Source organism: Pelodiscus sinensis, chromosome 12 (genome assembly GCF_052426305.1).
Source record: "Pelodiscus sinensis isolate ZL-2025 chromosome 12, ASM5242630v1, whole genome shotgun sequence".
In the NCBI taxonomy this organism is placed as follows: domain Eukaryota; kingdom Metazoa; phylum Chordata; order Testudines; family Trionychidae; genus Pelodiscus; species Pelodiscus sinensis.
This window is the reverse complement of record NC_143063.1, coordinates 29,136,856-29,159,225: the sequence shown is the minus strand read 5'-3', so window position 1 is coordinate 29,159,225 and position 22,370 is coordinate 29,136,856. Positions and strand designations below refer to the sequence as shown.

The 22,370-nt window shown below is 41.0% G+C and overlaps 1 protein-coding gene across 3 annotated transcripts in view; it reads left to right on the top strand.

Moving 5' to 3' along the window:
* RHPN2 (rhophilin Rho GTPase binding protein 2) overlaps positions 1-22,370 on the top strand; it is a 62,112-nt gene that overhangs the window by 34,044 nt on the left and 5,698 nt on the right. For 2 of the 3 annotated variants that reach the window (XM_089781495.1, XM_006114928.5), the window contains exons 4-14: positions 509-584; positions 4,212-4,289; positions 5,756-5,880; positions 8,956-9,122; positions 11,949-12,136; positions 15,410-15,566; positions 16,039-16,158; positions 17,043-17,237; positions 18,529-18,605; positions 18,694-18,840; positions 19,976-20,131. In XM_089781495.1, the coding sequence (XP_089637621.1) occupies positions 509-584; positions 4,212-4,289; positions 5,756-5,880; positions 8,956-9,122; positions 11,949-12,136; positions 15,410-15,566; positions 16,039-16,158; positions 17,043-17,237; positions 18,529-18,605; positions 18,694-18,840; positions 19,976-20,131 (1,486 nt within the window). The remainder of the gene's footprint in view (positions 1-508; positions 585-4,211; positions 4,290-5,755; positions 5,881-8,955; positions 9,123-11,948; positions 12,137-15,409; positions 15,567-16,038; positions 16,159-17,042; positions 17,238-18,528; positions 18,606-18,693; positions 18,841-19,975; positions 20,132-22,370) is intronic. The other variant, XM_014569485.4, reaches the window with a different exon arrangement.

Below are 22,370 nucleotides of genomic sequence, written 5' to 3'. Positions count from 1 at the left end.
TAGCTCTTTGTTCTGGCTGAGCAACAGCAGATAGAGGAAGGAAGAAGATACCAGACAATCTTCCTTCATTCCTTATTCACATCACAGAGGCTCCTGGTGGCCAGGAGTCATTGTACAGGGACTCCAGAATAAACTCATGGGGACTCAAGAGCTCTCCCGGTCACAAAAGAAACTACTGGAATCTCCTGATAAACTCTCTCATGCTGAAGCTGTTTATTTCTCTTCTGTCATTTCTGGAATAGGAGCATTCATGTTTGGGCTTCATAATTATTTTTTTTTAAAAAAGGAAAATGACGTGTGGGAAGAACAGTCTGCTTAAAGGGCATGTTACACACTTCTGAAACATTTAACGCCTCCTAGTGCAAATAAAAAGGTGTGTGTTTACATTGTCATCAAGAGACACGGCTTCTCTCTATGATCACATGGAAGAAGATAGGTAATTTTACCAACAAAACAATAGAAAATAAGGAGTTAACTTTTTGTTTATTTTTTATTTTTTTTGCTTCAGAGAGACTTTTAGCATTCCTCTGATAGCACTTGGCCTGAAGGAGACGAAAGAAGTGGACTTTGCAATCCCTCTTAAAGTAAGTTTTAAAGATAAAATTTTAGAATCAATATTTAACATATAAGCTTGCTGTTTTATTTGAAGGTGTGCTCTGTGGAGTGCAAATTGTAAACATATTTTTATGTTTCATTTGCACTGATCTGATAAAGAACCACCAAGAATTTGGCAACAAAGAATTATTTAGCATTTGAGATCAGTTATGTCAGTCACAAAAACTTTCCCAGTGAATTCAATAGATTGATTCAATTTACATTTGTGTGATAGGAAAATCAGGCTCACTGTCATTAGGGTTGCTAGGTGTCCAGTATTCTCGCCTCCTGTCCGGTAAAAAAAATTCAGAGAATACCGGACACCTAAAATGTCTGGTATTTTCTGAATTTTTCCCCAGCCAGGAGGCAAAATGCCGGGCACCTGGCAACCCTACAGACACTCAGCACCCTCCCCCCTCCCCAGCCCTCCTCTGACCCCAGCCCCCATGCTTACCTGGTTCCCCATGGCTGCCAACCAAAAGACCTAGGGGAAGCAATGCTTAGGATCTTAGTGCTCAACTTCTCCCCTGTTCCTATCCCTGCATAAAGGGGACGTGCTTTTAATACTGTTTTATTTTAATTTTTTGTGTCTAACTTTTATTTAATTAATTTATTTATTTAGTGTGTGTGTGTGTGTGTGTGTGTGTGTGTTTGCTCAACAACTTTGGTCTCCCCCTCCTTTTTTTCCCTTCGACAGAATTTTTTCCCGTTTTTTGGGGGGGGGGGGGTAGGGTGGTATTTTTGTTTCAACCATCTGGCAACCCTAACTGTCATAGACAGTGAGTATTGAGGGTCATGGAAGACTAAGCCTCCCCTAACTCAGGCCATGGTCCCATCCACATTCTGGCCTGAGGCCCTGCCCTTGCACCTTTTCACTCCCAAAGCTGGCAGGGGCTCAGCCAGGGGTGGCTTGGGCTGGCTGTAGTGGACAGCTGGGGCTCCTTTGGCCATGCTGGAAGATGGTTGGGGGGGGGGGGGAGAGGCGTTGGGATTGGGGCCATGGACGGAAGGGGGGAAGACTGGGGGAATATTGGCCCAACTAGTGATGTTGATGATGATCATTTATTGTTGTACACTACCCAAGCTTGTACTTGGTGCTCTACAATACAAAGAAAACATGGTTCCTGTTTAGAGTTTACAGTCTAAATGAAGACCAATTATATAATATGGGTATTGCTCCCCCTACCATCAGGGCAGCTGGGGGATGGTTTTGCACCGAAGATGGTAGTCCCAGTGTATTCAATTGATTCTGATTTAGAAGATTTTCTGCTGTGGAGGGGATATGACCAGAGCATACTATGTATGGGGGCAGGAAGAGGCTGTGCATAGAGGCAGCTATGACAGCTGTGCTCTAGGGGACTACCAGTGTATGATAGGGGAAGTCCCAGTTTTCTCTGTATGCCAGCTTTAAGGAGACTTTATAGTGAAAAATAATTTTACTGGGTCCAGGGATCAGAGTGTGGATTCAATTTGCTTCCAGTTATATAGGTGTAGCTGCCAGTGCAGTCATGTGAAAGTGCACCTGATAGAACCGAGAGCAGAATTTGGCTCCTATAGAAAATGTTGTCTGTAACTTGGTTTCAATTAAAAGAGTTTATTATGTTTATATTTTTTATTAATTATGTGATATAATTTTCTGTGAGCATTATAAAGATCATCTTTGGGGAACACAAAGTCTGTATCTGTTATGGATATTCAGGTAAGCAAAGCATATTTGTATTTGAATTAGATGATGAAATCCATGGAAAAAGGCTTTCTTTGCCAGAGGCAGGGAAATAAAACAGTGAGGAATCCTTTTCCAAGGAGCAAGTAAACAGCAATAGTTTTACCAAGCCAAGAGCCACATGGATTCAGACTTTCACATGGGACCTTAATCTATTTTCTTTCTAGAATCAAGCAAAACTGTTGCTGCTTCAATGGGAGTTTTGTCTTAGAAGTGAATGTATGTTTGGAATCAAGGAGAATTTTCTTTGGGTTTTAATTGGCAGCTTCTGTACAAGTTAGTAGGAAATGGGCTGTTTTCAGTTAGAAAGTAAACTTTTGCACTACTACTTTGGATCCTTTTTGGACTTTACAGCTCAAATTAAAAGGATGAATTGTAAAGGTGATGTAAGCTAAACTCGCTTACACTAATTGAGACTCCCAAATACAAAAACTCCCTTAACTATGTATATCCCCAGTCTCATACTGTGGAAGTCTTAAGTTGATGCATTTAACCATGACAAGGAACCAGAATAATGTGTAAAGTGAAAAAACCCACATTCTACTTCAACTTACCCTCTGGAGTCGGTGGAGTTACACTGAAGTAAAACTAGAGAATCAGGCCCCCTTTTACTAACTTAGACTCTCTTAGACATCACTTTAGAATTTGGCCTCACTTCTTCATCTGTAGATTATTCTTGATTTGGCCATACTCTGCTGCCATTTATACCAGTATAGCTTCATTAAACTCAGTAGGCTGTGTCTACATTGGCAAGATTTTGTGCAAAATCAGTGGTTCTTGCGCAAATACTCTGACGCTCCTGCTCAGGGATAAGCCCTCTTGCCAAGTATTCTTGCGCAAGAGGGCCAGTGTAGACAGCAACATTAATTTCTTGCGCAAGAAAGCCCGATGGCTAAAATTGCCATCGGAGCTTTTTTGCACAAGAGAGCGTCTACACTGGCACAGATGCTTTTGTGCAAAAGCAAATCTTTTGCACAAAGGCACATGACAGTATAGACGCTCTCTTGTGCAAATACTTTTAATGGAAAAACTTTTCTGTTAAAAGTATTTGCGAAAAATCATGCCAGTGTAGACGCAGCCAGTGGAGTTTAACCAATATAACAAAAACAGAATTTGGTGCACTATTTTTCTATTAATGAATTTAGTTTTCACAATCATTTGACTCCCTTGTTGTGTACTTAATAGAGTTCAGATTAGGGATGTAAAATTCTGTTTAATTGGTTAACCAATTAAAAGGCGGGTAGGTGGGGGCTGGAGTGCACCCTCTGCCCCACTGCAGGAAGGGGCTGCCCCGGCTGCTAGAGCAGGCCCTGCCTGCAGTGCCCTCTGGCCTTTTGGAGCAGACCCTGCCTGTGGGGACGAGAAGGTCTGCCATGGACCCCACCCCTGGATGCCTGAGCATACTCTACCTTCGGGATGACCAAAGCAGTGCCTGTCTTCAGTGGGCACCCCGTATGGCTAGAGCAGCCCACTGCAGATGGGGAGCTGCTCCAGCCCCCACGGGTAAACCTTAATTGGTAAACCTCACCTGCCTTATGGGTGAGGCTAACTGGTTAACATTCACATCCCTAGTTCAGATGTAATTTTAAATACTATCAATTGCAGTTTCAAAAAGTAGTGGAGAAAATATTATAGCTGTTTGAAGTACAATACACAAGACTGGGGGTTTTATCTTTGATACAAGATGAAGATATTACCTTGAAATCTTGTCTCATAGTTTTTCTACCTTTTTGCAAATTTAACATTGTATAAATACAACACCATTTATTACTAACGAGTAAAAACTTTGCAAATAATGAGATTTTTAAATATTCAGGACACTGTTCATATTTGCAGAGAAATCAAAGACTCTGGCTTGAAAAAATAAGGGTATTTCACATTTTATTTTGTTTAGGACTTTATCCTGGAACATTACAGTGAAGACAGTTCTGACTATGAAGATGAAATAGCTGATCTTATGGATTTGAGAGAAGTAGGTTTAACTGTGCATGTTAATTCTCTTTCTAACTATGCACTCATATCCAGTTTTAATCTTGCATATTTTTATTACTTATATTCATATATGGTCAGATTGTGGCACTCTTACTAATACTTTATTCTGGGTTACCTTACTTCCATTGATTTCCTTTCTAAAGATATATAAAATTTCCATCAATAATTTGGAAGTCTCGCTGATATCATTTGCATACGACAGAGTGGTAAATGAGGACAGGATAGTCATACAGGATAATTTGTATCACTGGGTAGCTGGAGCCCATTCAAGCAAAAATAATTTCAGTTCAGCAATATGCAGAGTTGTATACCTAGGAATAAGGAATGTAAGGAGGGGAAGGACTGAAGTATGGAGAACAGTGATTTGAAAAGCATTTAGGGGTCATAGTGAACAGGCACCTTTGTATAAGCTCCCAGTGCAGTGAAGTGGCCAAAGAAAAGGACTACTCACATATAATCTTGCATCTTGGCAAGGGGTTAAACTGGATGACCTTCCAGACCCTTCTAATCCTATGAGTCTATGATATAGATTCAAATGGGTGAAGAAGTTGGGGTTAGATGAGAGAATGACATAACAGGAAAGCAAAGTAACTGAGCAGTTTGACACAACTTGTACATTCCAAAGTATCGTTATTTGTTTTTAATATATTCTTGTTTAAATTGTAATGGGAGAAAGAACTAAAAGGTTTGATGTAAGGCACGAAAGCAGGAGTGGAGTAAATAGTAGGGGTCTGTAGTACAATGCTAGCAATTTCTAATTATTAGATGATGTTTACTTAAATGTTCTTCTCTAGTTCACACAATACCTGCTGTTCAATATTGTATTTCAACTAGGGCTGTATGATTAATCGCATGCAACTCCCCTTTGAATTGCTGTGGCGGCATTTCAACAGGACAGTGCTGCATAGAGCCCGGCATCAGCTGGAATCCCCAGCTGACCCCGGGCTCCATGCAGCACTGCCCCTTTAAGGCGCCAGAGCTTTGCAACGTGGAGGGCTTTGCAACGCGGAGCCAGGGATCAGCTGGGGAATCCAACTGATCCTCAGCTCCGCTTGTGCTGCCCCTTTGAAGTGCTGGAGGGGCACTTCAAAGATGCAGCGCAGCATTAACGCCTGCGATTAACGCATTAATTTTTTTAACGCGTTAATCCTGTCCTGTGTTAATTGCAGGCGTTAACACAGGTCAATTGACAGCCCTAATTTCAACGTGTGTGAGATTGCCTGCCACACACTACCTCCCATATGCTTTCTTCTCTCCACGTGCAGAAATCTATTGTTCAAAGTTGATGAACAAGGGCAGTGATGCTCCTTTGCTTCTATCTCCTATATTCTAAACTTCTTTTGGTTTTAGTTGAGCAGAACTGTCTTCACTGTGTTACATTAGTCATGCTGTAACTAAACATAATGCATTGTGTGAACATACATTTTTATTTATCTGAATTTTAAGGCCTGCCGTACTCCCAGCAGAGATGAATCTGGCATTGAGATGTTAATGAGCTATTTCATTCAACTTGGCTTTTTGGAGAACAGATTTTTTCCACCTACCAGACAAATGGGAATTTTATTTACTTGGTAAGATTTTTATAGAACACTGTTAACTTTGAACTAATTCTATCTAGTTTGCAACACTTTTATTTTTCTTGTACAGTGTTTTCATATTGATACTTATAAGCACTCTCTTTAGGTTGTACGGGAAAATTCTAAAGTAAATAAGGCACTTTCTACATTGAGAGTAAGGTCTGTGAAGGGCCATAAGTATTCCCTTTAAAACATTTGCACATTGTATCTGGATTTTACATCCTGGTGTGTATGAGCACATAGGAGCAGGTGGGGAATTAGCAGAACCGTGACTACATCCTTAATACTTGCTAGACATTATAGTGAGAATGGATTAATATTGTGATTTGCTGCTGATATTTTTTGGGTGGTGCAATTTACATCTCAAATACTGCTCAGCTGTAGTATGGAATGCTGTCTAGTCCTGTGTTATTGGAACTACAGTAAAACTCCATTGGTCAGGTATCCAATGCTCTGGCACTCCTGATGATCTGGCATCATTGGGAACCCGGAAGTGCTCTGGGCAGCTGGACAACTGGAGCTGCTCTGTGCCCAGCTTCCCCGATTCAGTCGCTGCTGAAACTGACCAGCAGCTGAATCGGGGAAGCTGGGGGCAGAGCAGCTGGGGTGCTGCCAGGTTGGTCCCGTAGCGCTGCCCCTCGGAGCTGCAGGACCAACCAGGCAGCACCCCAGCTGCTCTTGGGGACGCCTGGGGCAGAGCAGCTGGAGTGCTGCCGGGTTGGTCCTGCAGTGCCGAGGGGAGCTACGGGACCAACTCGGCAGCACTCCAGCTGTTCTGCCCCAGGTGTCCCGATTCAGCTGCTGCTGAAACTGACCAGCAGCTGATTCCAGGAAGCCGGGGGCAGAGCTATTCTGCCCCGGGGTTCCTTGAGTCAGCCGCTGATCAGCTGGGGTGCTGCTGGGTTGGTCCCGCAGCACGGAGGAGCGGCGCTACGGGACTAACCCAGCAGCACCCCAGCTGCTCTACTGCAGGCATCCCCCATTCAGCCGCTGCTGAAACTGACCAGCAGCGGCTGAATGGGGACACCTGGGGCAGAGCCGGACTATCGGAAGGGGGGGCTATGAGGGGTCTGGGGTGGCATCCACCCCACCCCAGATCCCTCATAGCCCCCCCTTCCGATAGTCCGGCATATCTGATAATCAGGCACCCCCTGGGTCCTAAAGGTGCCGGATTATCGGAAGTTTACTGTACATTATTTACAGGCTAATAGTAGTTACGACTGTCTGTCCTGTAGATCGGGGGGGGGGGGGGGGGGGCAAGCAGGCCAGATCTAGCCCGTGGCTGTCTCACTGGGACTCTTACGCGAAGCACAGCTGCAGCAGATTTAAATGTGGCTGCTCTATTCTGGGACAGGAGGCAGGCTCTATGCTCTGTCCCACCCCTCAGCTTAATCTCGCAGCTCCCATTGGCCAGTTTCTGGCTATTAGGAGTTGAGATATTTTGTTGGCGTCAGGGGCAGCCAATGAAACCTCCTTTCTCCCTCCCTCCTGCCTGGAGCAGCTTGCGATTGCAGCTTTCAGGTTCCTTAAGGGCTGCTGATTGGGATCTGTCTAGTGAGCACCTTCGAGCCAGAACCTGCCTCTGGCACACCACCCCTTCTCTACCGCTCCAACCACCTGCCCCACACCACCACCCAAACTCTCTGTATCCATTTTCCCCAGGTCACAACTTCCTCCCAGACCCTGCACCCCCTCCTACACTCTTCCCCCAGGCCAGAATCCTTTCTGGCACCCATATCCCCTCCCTGACCATGCACCCCATTCCCCTGCCCTAAGTCATCACCCAAACCCTTTGCACCCCCTTTGCCCAAGTCACAACTCCCTCCCAGACTCTGAACCCCCCTCCTAGACCCCTTCTGTCAGGCCACAATCCTCTCCAACACCTAGACTCCCTCCTGGACTCTGCACCCCAAGCCTCTGCCTCAGATCACAACCTCCTCCTTCACCCAAACTCTTCCTCTTAGTCTCCTACCCCAAGCTCCCTTCTGTACCCAACCTCTGTCCCAGACCTCAAAGCCCTTTGGTAGAAATGCAGTCCTTGATCACTTTCCAATATCTTAGAGTGGCCCCCTATTAAAAATTATTGCCCACCCCTGCTGTAGACAAATAGGAAACACTACTATTTTAAAATGTTTAATTATGGGTATAATCAAAGCCTAGTACAGATCCTTGTTAGAACATTTGGGGTTCAGTCTATCTCATTTTTTTGTCTGGACTGTGTTGTTAAAGCCAAAAGTCATTACAAATGACTCTGTATAACAGCTTTGATTTTCATTAGAGTAGGTTTTGTAAAAAAAAAAAACAACAACCCACCATTACAGTCATCATATAAGTATAAAGTATTGTATTACTGCTAGTATTTGCAGGTGTTTAGAAGCAGTTTTAAGTGTGAAATGAGAACGTGTTGCAAGATGATGATAGTCGTCAATTGCTGACTTTCAGTTTTCTGAAAGGATATCGTAATTGTCAGTCACAACACCCAAGGTGTTACTTTAATTCAGTCTAAAATATCAGAGGACTGTAGAAAGACTTCTGCACTGACTTAAAATGGCATGTGCTATGATACACTGCACCATTATTAGCAGGAGAAGAATTTGACTCAGTGAATTTAAATTTTGTGTTTGTGGAGAGAAAAGGAGACTCCCTACCATTTAGACAAGGAAGGCTATTTCAGTTCCAGTCAAGCATTGCAAGAAGGGACACATTGTTTTTAAGAAAGCTCAGTAAAACCACTCACTGGCTCCTGGAACTCAAGGATATATGTGCATTACACGCATTTCATCAGGGCTCGACAAACTGCAATGAGAGCTACTCGCCAGCCCTGCACCGTGAATGCGCCAGACTGGCACTGCACATGCACGCAACGCTGGTGAATGGGCGCACGGAGCGACTAGCTGAAATCAGAAACAGTGGTTTGTCAAGCCCTGCATATCATTATGAATTACCCTAAGTTTCTGCAGAAGCAGAAAAGGCATTACAGATCTGAATACAATGAAAACACTGGTATCTCCATGTTTGCTTGTCTTTTGCTTATTTCATTTTGCCTCCCCCCCCCCCCCCCCCCTTTAGGTATGATTGCTTCACAGGCGTCCCTGTCTGTCAGAAGAATTTTTTTCTAGAAAAAGCCAGTATTTTATTTAACATTGGAGCCCTATACACCCAGATTGGTACAAGATGTAATCGGGAGACCAGGCTTGGACTTGAAAATGCTGTTGATGCTTTTCAGAGAGCTGCAGGTATGTAAAGAGAGAAGGAGCTGTGGTTCAACGTATGTACATATGTAAGAGGTTATTTCTGGGAAGATCTCAATCTGTCTTATATAAGAGCCATTTGATATATAATTATATATATAAATAATACACACACTCTCTCTCTCTCGATCTCAATAATGACTTTTGGTTTTATTAACACAGTCCAGACAAAAAGGAGATGGACTGAACCCCAAAGGTTCTAACAAGGAGCTGAACTAGGCTTTGATTAAACTTTCCTATTACCCTTAGTTTAACATTTCAAAAACGTGGAGCTGCTGTCTGAACATGTTTGGTAAATACAGAGTGAAGGTTGCAGTTAATGATTAATTAGCTAAAGATTTACCTCTCCTTGGCTTTTTCTTCATTACACCATTGTTACTGCATTGACTTGTGTAAAATATGGGTGGTGGAAGAGAATCAGGCCTATCACATTTACATTTTAGAAATATTAAAAAATCCTATTTTGATCTCAAATGAGACTTATTGTCCAATTAAGTTCAATGGTAAATTTGCCATTTATTTGGAATATGAAGTGAGTTTCTACTCTTCTGCATCTGTGGTAGTTAATGGAAGCTACACCGTTTCAGCTAACATGTTATAACAGCTCCGTTTTTCATTAAAGTAGGTTTTGTAACAAAATCCCTCCATTTCCTGGATAAAAGTCATCACACAAGTATAAAATATTGTATTATTCCTAGAATTTGCAGGTGTTTAGAAGCAGTTTTAATATTTGTGAAATGAAAATGTGTTGTAAGATGATGACAATCATCAGTTGCTGACTTCCATTTTTATGAAAGGCTATAATAGCTGTCAATCAGAGAATATATAGTGTGTTACTTGAATAGCCCTAGTTCTTATATTCAAAGAACTCTATAGATATTTTAAAAATACTTTGTTGATTTTAAATAGATTTTTGTTTTGCCACACTACAGTCTTGTTCCCCTTTTTAGAAGGGTTTTCAGCATTTTTTAAATAAAGAGAAATGTTCCCTTTAAAAGTAAATATATTCCTATATAGACTATCTCTATCAGTGTTTTTTTATAGCTGTACTAATTTGTAAAATGCAGCATATCACCTACCTCCAAAATGCCTTTTGCAGGGCCCCACAATGACAACTAAAGCACTGTGTAGTCACTTCATTGTACTTGTGCATAGCTCCATAACATGGCCGCTGTGTTAAGAGTGACATGATATAGTACACGTAGTAGCTGTTCTGCACACATGGACTGAAATTGCTGCACTAATTCCATACATAACAGAGCCCTCCACATTGATAGTCAAAATGCCTGACTTATTTATCCACACAAAGAGAAAAACTGACACACCAAAAAACGAGAATGTTTTTTCTGGACTTTCAGAGCTGATTCCATTTGTTTTTGAAGGAATCAGAAGCTGAGGTGGGCTTGAGAAATTTTTGGGAGGCATAAGGTCTCACTGATTTGACAGACTGTGATTAAAATTTGAGTAGTAACAGCAGCTCCTGTCTACAAAAGTGTAAAATCTAACATATGCTTAAAAAAAAAGAGTATAGAAAGATGGAATTGAAAATACAGGGAGAACTTCCGTAGCCTGGGGTACTGCTATGCTAGTTGTTCAGTAACTTTGAGAAAGAAACTCTAGCAGAACTTGATAAACCAGTTGGATGAGATGAATGGGATATGTTACATTTTAATCCCTGCAAACATTACTTAATATTTACGCTACAGTTAATGTTTGTTTTAATTTTCTAAATGATAGATTAGTGGAAGTGGATGACTGAAGCAGAATCTAATTTTGCTCAGCTGAACATACTGTTCCAGTTTACATATTGGGCAGGAACAGCACTAAACTTGAGCATTCAGTGCACTGAATCTACTTTTGGAGTGTTTCCAAGATTAGTTGGTTTTGTTTTGTTTTTTGTTTTACTAGGGAGGTAGGGATGTTAAATGGCATTTAATTAGCTAATCAACTAATTCATGGAATTTCCATCGAGTAGTCCATTTGTTAAGGGGGGAAATTGCAGAGCTGCAGCAGGGTTAGCTTCTGGCCCTGGGAGCTAACCCCACAGCAGGCTCTGCTTTTTGAACGTATTAAGAGCCCACCAAGCTCTTAATACATTTATAAGGCTATAGCGCAGTGGTGGGGATCAGGCGCAAGCCAGGAATCTGCCCCCTCCACCCACCACGGAGATGGTGCTGGTGAGAAACCACCTTTTAAGCTGGCTTCCCCTAGCACCAGCTAATGCTCCCCCCCTTTGCTGCCTCTCTCTGATAGAGACAGCAAAGGGAGGGGGAAGCGACTAGTCGAGTCACTAGTCGACTAGTCACTTACATCCATAATAGGGGGGTCCTTCACTACCTTTTCAGAGCCCTAATTATTCTTTTCTCTTTTGTATTCCTGTGCAATACACCACCCTTAGGTCCCTGTGGAATTGTCATTATGTTCCCAGGAAAGTACCACTCCTAAAATTAGTCAGAAGAGTTCTTATAAGTGAATCTTAAGGCATTGCTTCCCTTGTTCTGCTATAGGACAGCTTCTGTAGATCCTGTGAATGATAACCTAGGACTGGGAACTGAGCGAGCATAGCTTTCTTAAATGGTAATACAGAACATTAACACAGATGACAGAGTCATTTTAACTTTTCACACCATTTTGGATAATTTAATTTGGCTGAGTACTTTCAAGAAAATATATTTTCAGACTTCACAGTTGTCTTATTTGCTGCTTTTCAGTTGTACTAGATAATTTGTGAATTCTCAATGAAGTGAATTGTGATCACCCATAAAAGTCCTTTTCTGTTGTAATAATTAGAAAAACTTTTTACAAATTCAGGTATTTTAAACTACCTAAAGGAAACATTTACTCACACACCAAGTTATGACATGAGCCCAGCCATGCTGAGTGTTCTGGTCAAAATGATGCTTGCTCAAGCTCAAGAATGTGTCTTTGAGAAGATCATTCTCCCCGGAATACGAAATGAATTTTTCACGCTAGTGAAGATGGCTCAGGAAGTTGCAAAGGTAAGCCATGAAATTTAGTGTGTTTAAATCCACACAGCGTGGATGTGTCTAGAGTACAGGGTTTTTTTGTTTTTTTTTTAAAGTGGCCTTTTTTCGAAAAAACGTCCCCTGCGTCTAGACTGCCGCCGCGTTCTTTCGAAATTAAATCGAAAGAACGCAGTGGTTTTTTCAACCACGGTAAACTTCATTTTATGAGGAAGAACGCCTTTTTTCAAAAGTGCCCTTGCAAAAAAAATGCATTCTTGATTGCAAACAGGGCTTTTTCAAAAGAGAGCATGCAAACAGGGCTTTTTCAAAAGAGAGCATCCAGACTGCCTGGGTTCTCTCTTTCGAAAAAGCGGTTCGCTTTTTTGAAAGTACTGCCTGTAGTCTAGACACTTTCTTTCGAAAAAGTCTAGATGTACCCTATGGCTGTGTCTAGACTGGCAAGTTTTTCCGCAAAAGCAACTGCTTTTGTGGAAAAACTTGCCAGCTGTCTACACCGGCCGCTTGAATTTCCGCAAGAACACTGACTTCCTACTGGCTGAAATCAGTGCTTCTTGTGGAACTACCGTGCTGCTCCCGTTCGGGCAAAAGTCCTTTTGTGCAAAGCTTGTGCGCAAAAGGGCCAGTGTAGACAGCTCAGATTTGTTTTGCGCAAAAAAGCCCCGATCGCGAAAACGGCAATCGGGGCTTTTTTTGCGGAAAAGAGCGTCTAGATAGGCACGGACGCTTTTCCGCAAAAAGTGCTTTTGCGGAAAAGCGTCCGTGCCAATCTAGACGCTCTTTTCCGCAAATGCTTTTAACGGAAAACTTTTCCGTTAAAAGCATTTGTGGAAAAATCATGCCAGTCTAGACGTAGCCTATGTGTTTCCAGTGCCAAAGGTACTTGCTTAAAACTCTACCATGCTGTCAATTTAGTAAACTTGCAAAGCATTTTTTGTGACATTAGTTTAAAGTACAGGCAGTCCCTGTGTTACGTACAAGATAGGGACTGTAGGTTTGTTCTTAAGTTGAATTTGTATGTAAGTCGGAACTGGTACATATTGTAGGGGAAACTCTAGCCAAACATTTCTCCAGAGCTGTTTTATTCTCCCACACCTCACTTCCCTCAGTCCTTTATTCTCAAGCTGAGGTGTCTGCTGAGAAAAGCCGCTCCGCGTCTCCCTGGTCTGCTGGCGGGGGGGAGGGTAGTGGCGCTAGCTTTGCATCTCCCTGGTCTGCTGGGGGGAAGCAGCTAGTGCGGGGTTGCCTCACCCCGTTTGTAAGTAGGGATCCGATGTAAGTCGGATCTATGTAACCCGGGGACTGCCTGTATTGAATTCAAAATGCTATTTACTGTTAATGGCTTTTATACAAATGGAAACTATGAAGTTGCAGGGACTCATGTCAAATTGCGGGCATAGTATGAGAACCTAACATTAGCAAGGTTGCATGTTCTCACATAAAAGCAGTGAAGTATGATGGAAATACTGACACATCTTCACCAGGGCCACTAAAATAAGAACATAGGATTGCCTGGATCATTGAGTCCAGTTGCTTGCTACTGCGGAAACCTTGTCACATATAATGAGAGCTCTTCTGTTTTAAAATGCAAATTACATTACTAGAATTGCATCTGGAGAGTGAATAATTTATTTACTGATGTTCTGTGTGGTTCATCTTAGCAAATTAAAGTACACGAACTCCTTGTAATTCTCACTGAGGATTGACAGAATTATTTCTTAAAAAAATGGATGAGTAGTTATGACAATAGTATTTGATTCCATATAGTAGATGTCTAGCTCCTGATCCCAGATGAACATGTGAAGGGGCTCGTCTACATTGGCCCCTTTTCCGGAAGGGGCATGTTAATTTCAGAGGTCGTAATAGGGAAATCCGCGGGGGATTTAAATATCCCCCGCGGCATTTAAATAAAAATGTCCACCGCTTTTAGAAAAGCCGGAAAAGAGCGTCTACACTGGCCACGATCCTCCGGAAAAAAAGCCCTTTTCCGGAGGATCTTATTCCTACTTCAAAGTAGGAATAAGATCCTCTGGAAAAGGGTTTTTTTTCCGGAGGATCCGGGCCAGTGTAGATGCTCTTTTCCGTCTTTTCTAAAAGCCGGAAAAAAGCGGCGGACATTTTTATTTAAATGCCGCGGGGGATATTTAAATCCCCCGCGGATTTCCCTATTATGACCTCTGAAATTAACATGCCCCTTCCGGAAAAGGGGCCAATGTAGACGTAGCCAAGGTGTTAGTTGCTTTATGTGGCACCACTTACTTGTATTAACAATTGCCAAATGCAGATCTGGCTTTATTTCTACTGCTGGAGACTGGAGTTGACTAAATATCCTGCCCCACATTGATCCTTCCCGGAGTTCTGTGTATTGTAGTGGCAGCATGGTAGGCAAGAGTGAGTTATTTTGGTAGTGAGGGGGTTGCAAAACGGTTTCATAGGTTACTCAGACATTAGAAGGCAGGCTCTGATATAGAATATAATCCACATCTGAAAACAGGTAGCTAAAAGAGCCTCCATGGACCACATTTGTATGTAAAGTAAAATAAACTTTGAATTCAGCTTTCTTGAGCTGACACACGCATATACTAAAATAGTAATCTGCTTTACCCTACCTTCAGACGCATTAACAAGTGAAGATTTGCCTGCAAATTATAGGATATTTCTATTATATTTCATAGAAATTAGAGATGGAGAAGACCCCAGAAGTGATTTAGTCCAATATCATGCAGGATTATTCTATACAATATATTTTCTAGTATTGTGTCTTGAGGCACATCTACATGCTGCTGTGGTGGTAGTTAATCTTCTGACATTTGATTTAGCGGGTCTAGTGAGGACATGCTAAATTGAACACAGAGGGCAACCCCATCAGTGCTGGTACTCCTCACTGTTGCAAGAGTAAGGGAAGTGGATGGTAGCATTTCTCTGGTCGACCTGCCAGTGAGGATGATGCCCTAGCTTGGCTTAAGATACGTCAACTCCAGCTATATAATTTACGTAGCTAGAACTGCATGCCTTAAGCTGACCTTCTCTCATAATGTAGACCTGCCCTTAGTCTAGTTTTAAATATCTCCATAGGTGGAGATTTAGTTTTCTCTGATATATACCTTCAGTTGTCCTTTTAATTTCATCCCTTCTAGTCCTTGCTGTCAATGTAAAATCTCCTTTTGCTCTCCTACTGGTATGACTAAACCTTCAAATATTTGTAGATGGTTATATCTCCTCTTGCTAATAACAGAGCTCCTAGTTTTAAAGGTAACTTCTCATACCTAGATGTGTGTTTCATTTTAGGTTGGTGAGGTTTACATGCTTGTTAACACTGCAATGAATCAGACACCAGTCAAGGAGAAAATCCCCTATACCTGGTCAAATCTGGCAAAAATAAAATCGGACCATTACAAAGCTCTGGCACATTACTTCGTTGCTACTCTACTGAGCGACCACCAGCGTAAGCATACTTAGGTTTTATTTATATATTCATATAAACAACTGCTATCAAGAAAAGATTTGTATTGAGGCCAGGACTGGAAGCTAAGAAACCGGAGTACTAATATGGACTCTTCCCCGGAATCCCTTTGTGGCCTTGAGTTATCTTGTCATTTCCCCATCTGCAAGATGGAAATAATGCTTTCTGACTTCCATTCCAGGAATACTGAGAAAGTTAATTAGCTAATACTTACACAGTAGACTTGAAAAGTGTTCTATACGAGCTAAGTAATATTATTACTAAATTAGTTCTCTTGAATAGAAAAATCAAGAGTTCAGGCAGCAAACTTGCTGATTTTTTAAAAACTGGGGTAAAATTTAGAATGTTTCCAAAATGTTACTGCTTATTCCCCCCCATCTGCACTCTACTTGCCTCCAGGTACCTGGTATAGAAATACTTTAAAATAACTCACATTTTATGTATGTTGATATAGTGAATCCCAGTGATGATGAAGACAAACAGGAAAAGGCCTGGTCCCAACTGCATGACTACATGCCAGAAGGACTGACGTCCCTAACCATTTTAAGGGATAAAGTTCAACGAAAACAATTAGGTAATCTGACTCTATTCAGCAAGTGTATAACTGTTGGAAATTACAGTGCAGCAAAATATCTTCTTATATCATACATACTGTTAAAAGTATATCTACACAATATATAATACTCTTTAGATAAGGGTGGGGAACTTTTATTGGGCAGAGACCACTGACCAACAGAAAAATTAGTCCGGGGGCTGTACACAAAAGTGAGAAGAAAAACAAGCAAACCCTCACTGAGGTAACTCCTACTGGGAAGCAGAAAGACACTTCCCAAATTCCCCTTGCACTCCAGAGCCTAGGGAGTCCCAGGCTAGTAGATTTTGTGTTCTCCAGCCCCAGGGAGGGGGGGGAGGGGCTGGAGTGCCAGCGTAGGTTCCCCAATGCCCCGAGCCTCAGGGACCAGATCCAGGCAAGCTGGGGTTTCTCACCCATGCTGTTGATGAATCAGGCAAAGCTCATATAACCAGTTTTATTACGGGATTATAATGTATGTTCCTACTATTAAATGCGTCGGTTAAGAAGAAAATTGTTTTGGAGAGAAAAAACAATGCTTGTTTCTCAAAATTCAAAAGGTTGCAATAATAGGATGAATCGGGGTCTCATATACTGTGTATCTCATTAAAATTCATTGAAATTAGTCCAATTTCTTGTGTTTCTTTGACTTGGAATTAGACATGAAGCTCACTTACTTTTGCAAATGTTGGTATATTAGGAATACGTAGGCCCTTGCAATACGCAAGTGAATTAAGTCATCTTTATTCATGCTGCTGCTCCCACTAAATCAGTGGGATGCACTCACATGAAAATGACTTAGTTGAATGAGAATCACAAAACTGGACCTTCAGCCTTTTCTTGCTGTGGGATAGCAAATGATTGCTAATGGTTTCTACTCTGTTTAGGGAAAGCACATTTACGCAAAGCCATTGTTTATCATGAAGAAGCACTAAGGGTTTGTGGTCTGTGCAAAAAGCTTCGGGATATTGACATTCTTCAGGAGATCCTGTCAGTTGCTCACAAGCGTTCACTTAGCAAGTATGCTCAGCATGAGGAGGAAGATGACTTTCTAAGTTTAACGGAAGCCTCCACTGTCGTTCGTAAGTATCTCTAACTGAAAATCAAGGTTTTCTAAAGGGACTAGTGATTTTGGATATTCAAGCTAAGGCACGTTAAGCATGACCTCGTTTTCAGAAAGCAGTGAGCACTTACCTTCTGAAAAAAACAGCCCCTTTTATAGCTGTCTGATTACACACTTAAACGTTCTTGCTCAAAGTGCATGGAGAAGCATGTTCTATACAGTGAACTCGGAGTTTGTTGATTAGTTCCTAAGTAGCTGTGGAAGAATTGTGCAATCATGCTACTTTGGTGCCTTTAAGCACGTTCATATGGTACAGGCTGGTTGCCTGACATCAGATTCCGGAAGCCTCCTCTGGCCCTTCATATTTAAGGGATGATTGAGGGATGATTTGTAAGAAGGGCTCCTGAAAGTGTGTCAGTTCTTCCGTGACTGCATCTTCTAGATATAGTGGACTATGGTGGATGAAGGAAGTATCCTCTATTTGTTAAAATCTTTCTACGGCTATAAAATGTAGTTTAGTTTTGTGCTTTATATTTTTAATCTCTCCACATGGATGTTCGCATAAGATATGTACTACAGGAGCATACAGTAAAACGTTAGTTGATTATGAATGCTACTAGTTCCTCCTGCATTAATTCAGACCAGCTGCCTCTTTAAAAAGCATAAACAGACTGGATTCTTTCTTTTGTTTATTGAGCTCCTATTTTATAATATATATATATATATATATATATATATATATATATACTCTGAAGAAGCCTTGTGGAACCTGATGTTTCATTTTGCTAAGATAATGACATCTGTGTCCATCTGCTGATTTATCCTGAAGTTTGGAAAAATTAGATTTTTAAAAATGGCAAATATTAATAAATGTCAAGGTTTTTGTGTGTGCATGTACACTTGCATAAATAATAATCAAAATTTACAAATGGGCAAAGTAAGAAAAATATTGCTTGAGAACTTATTTAAGTTGGTATATTTACTTAGTATGTTTTGATATTGGATGTTGGTAATTTGGGTTTTAATGTTTTGAATCAGTCATTAAATAATTGTCTGACCCTCTATTTCCCATAAGTGTGAACATTTAAATTGTTTTTAAAAAGCCCTTAAAATAAAAAATTGATATGTTCAAATTATGTATAGTTTTCTTTTCTTAACTTCAGCACTGCTGTAGGAGAAACTAATAGCTCAAGTGCAAAAACAGGTAGCATGTGAAGCTTCCTCTGCCCATTCTTTGGATAGAAGCTTTCAGTCTCTGACTATCAATTTGGACCTTGAAAACTAGTTTGTTTTTTTCACTTTTGTTTTAGCTAAAACAGAGCATAAAGTAGACATGATTGTTCCTCAGTTCTCTGCGGTGAAAGTGAAAGACTTCTTTGAGAAGCTGGTAGGTAGCACATTGTATTACCTTATAATACTTGTGTGTCAGCGTTTTTGCAGTTAATGAGTGTGTTCTGCCCCTTTGCATCCTTCAGGGCCCGTTGCCTGTGTTTTCAGCCAAGCAGAGATGGACAGTCCCTCGCACTATTAATTTCCATTGTCAAGAAGGGGAATTGGGATTCGCTCTTAAAGGGGGCCCACCTGTGCAAGTTCACGGTCTTGATCCAGACTGTTCTGCAGCAGTAAGTATAGAGAATGCAGTTTTAATAATAATTTTCTCTCCGGGTTCTTCCAAGTTTGGTATGATTTCTTAATTTAGCCAAGCCTATACAACAGTAAGGCATCCAGATTAGTGCAAATAAAGATATTATCTGACTAATAAAAGGGTGGGTTTAAAAAGCTAAATATAATACCACTAATACAACAATAGACATTATCAGTTTTAAATGCAAAAAAGATAAATGCAGTGATAAATTAATAATTTGAACACCCGAAGTCAGAAAATGGTATTCACTTGCATTGGCATGTGGAGTATTTCTTCATTCTCATTAAGTTGTTAAATGCACTGCCATACTACATATATTGTCTGCTATTTGAGCAGATTAACAGTATAGTGTGAACTTTAACTTTTACGTTATCTGGATCAATTTTAAATTTGTAATCTTATTAAATTAGGACAGATTTCTCCTTTTTGTGTAAATTTAATAAATGAAGATGACTTACAAGTACCATAAGCAAATACATTATTCGCCATCTACTTCAGAAGGCCGGAAGGGGAAAAGCTATGAGAGAGGAATTCCGGGGTGACAGGTAGTAGGGAGAGGCAAAGATCAGGAAACAAAGAGGAGAGAATAAAAGAGGGAACAAATGGAATATGCTGGTGATTCCAAATGTAATCCTATTTTGGGAATGAGAGGAGAGGAAAAAGGAGGGATACAAAGAAGAGAGAATATGCACAAGAGAAGAAAGGCTTAACTAGATCAGAGTGACTGGCAAAAGCACAAGACTTGTATTAAAGTAAAAAAAAAAATTTAAACGGAAGAGATAGAGAGAAATGAAAAGGAAAAATTACAAAAGGCTAAAACTACCTAATAGTAGAACGATAAGATTTTTATTAAAAGAAAATTTTTTTTATGAAAGAAAAATAGAAAAGCAAAGGGCACAAAAATAAGAGACAGGAAAATTTAATAATTATACTCAATTCAAACTAATGTTCACAAAATTATGTGCATTAAAATGTTTCTTGGATGTTTTGTTCTGTGCCATCTGATTTATGAGTTTTGTATGAAGCCTTGAAGAGGACAAAACGCTTTAGGATAAAGAATTGTTTTAAGAACTACAGCTGATCCTGCTAATTTGCATGAAATTATTTTACAGATAAATGGTCTGAAAGAAGGAGACTGTATTGTGTCTGTTGATGGCTTGGATTCTAAATGGCTGGGAGTGAATGAGGTTTTCAAAAAGTTAAAAAACATGGGAGAACACGACATTGTGATTAAAGTTATTAGCTGTCAGGATACAATGGCTTCTGTGGTAAGTAATGGGGCAGCTACTTTTCTCAACCTGAAGAGCACTCAAGTAAATTGAAGAAATGGCCTCATTTTGGACAGTGAATGCTATCTGATTTGATAGAGCCAGATGTTCTGGGTTGCAGGTGGTTCTAGACCTCAATCCAGCAGAGCACTGATGCATGTGTTTAAAGGATTTAATTATGATAAATGGGTCTACTCATATGCTTGCAGCACATGCATACATGCTTTGCTTAATGAAACCCCAAAGTAATTCCTGTATATGTAGGGCCACCTTGCAAGCTTTAGCAGTGAAATTCCAAAGACTAATCACTGGTAATTCTAAGAGTTACATCAGTTCTCTCTCCAAACTGACTGTGAGGGTGCATATTGTCTCCTGCAGTTCCCTCTTGACCCAAAATTGGTGTGGTGCTCTGTCCCAAAACTCAAAGGATTCTTCAATTCTGCAAGAATTTCCTGTAGCTGTTGGAACATTAAATGAGGCTCAGGTACCTCCTCCCTGCTTCCCACTCCATTGTATCATGCCTTCTTCAATAGCCCTATGTCCATGAAGTGTCTGCTGTGGAAGAGAAACACCAAGCCCTGGATGCCAGGCTCTCTCTAAGATCTGAGTCCTGACCCACAATGAACAAAAGCGGTACCATGACCAGAAGTCAGGCCCTCTCACAGAGCAGATGCTAGCTTACAGTTTACTGTCTGGTATATGGGCTTAGCAAAGGCATGGCAAGCGTTGCTAAAACATAGGCACTCCTAAGTAGATACTTATGTAAACACATTCCAGAAGACTAGTGCACCGAGGTAAAATATAAACACTGTTCCAAAGGATGGTACAGGAATCCACCAACTCTGAGTAAGAAAAGGATGGTAAGGACTAGATAAAGGATGAGGAGGCTTTGTTCAAACCAACAGGTACAAGGCATAGAGTTGGTAACCTATGTCAGGAATGTAGTGTAGCACTGGCCAAAAAACAAATTAGATAGTATCTTCAGTGCAGAGAGAGAGAGCGCGCCTTGGGTTAATGTCTTCAAGTGTTCCTTCATCCTGAATATTTAGGTGGAACATGGGTTTTATTTGTATTGTAGCAGAAGGCCCCAATATAGGGTGAGACCCCCATTGTGCTAATTACTGCACCTGCATCTAATGAGAAGAGTACATTCCAAAGTAATCACATTTCTTATGGCTATCTTTCAGACAGTCTGGCTGCAAACTCAAAACTCTTAAAACTTTAAAAAAAAAGAATCTGGTATATACAAAATCTAATAAAGTATAAAAACACCACTTTCCACCATGTATTTTCATGTGTACATCTCAGAGTTATGTAAAAAACTTGATAAATGGAGTAACCTTACAAGCAGAAGTGAATGGACAATGCCAGTGATTACATGATAAATACTCTGGAAGTAGGGATGTAAAATTCTAATTATTTGGCTATTAAAATAGTCTATGTAATTTGCATCAACTATTTGATTAGTCGAAAAGGGTACTTCCTCTTTTGAAGCTTTTTGAAGCTACTCAGGGGCTGTTGCTACACTTGAAAGGCAAAAGCGCTGCGGGGAGCACAGGTCATCGGGGGAGTCCCCAGCTGACCCCAGGCTCCACGCGGTGCTGCTGCTTTGAAGCAGCCCCCCATACTCCCCCCACCTCTTTCTGATAGAGGCAGCAAGGGGGTGGGAAGCATTTGTTTATCAGATAGTCAACTAGTTGACTAGTCATTCACATCCCTATCTGGAAGTATTTATAAACATTTTTTGTCCATGCAACTCTACTGGTGGAAGTGGTAGAGTAGCTAGGACACACACTCAGCTGTGTGGTAAAACAAACAAAATAAAACAAAAAACAACAACAAAAGAAACCCCCCTGCCCATTTTTTCCACCTTTAGTAGCACTGGTGGAGGAAAAACAAGTTTTTTCTTGCAAAGAGATGCACACACTGAGTCAGTTGCAGAGTAGAGAGCCAAACAGTCCATCCAACTCTTAGCTAGTGCTTAATCCACTATGTCCATGAACAGATGGGATCAGCATCCTTGACATATATATTATTGGGTGTGTTTAGACTACAGGGTTTTGTCAACAAAAGTGGACTTTTGTTGACAAAACTGGAATTTTGTCGACAAAACTATTACCTGCATCTACACTACCGCCAAGTTCTGTCGACAATAAGTCGACAGAACGCGGCAGTTTTGTCGACGGCGGTAAACCTCATTCTACGAGGAATAACGCCTTTTGTTGACAGAGTTGTCGAC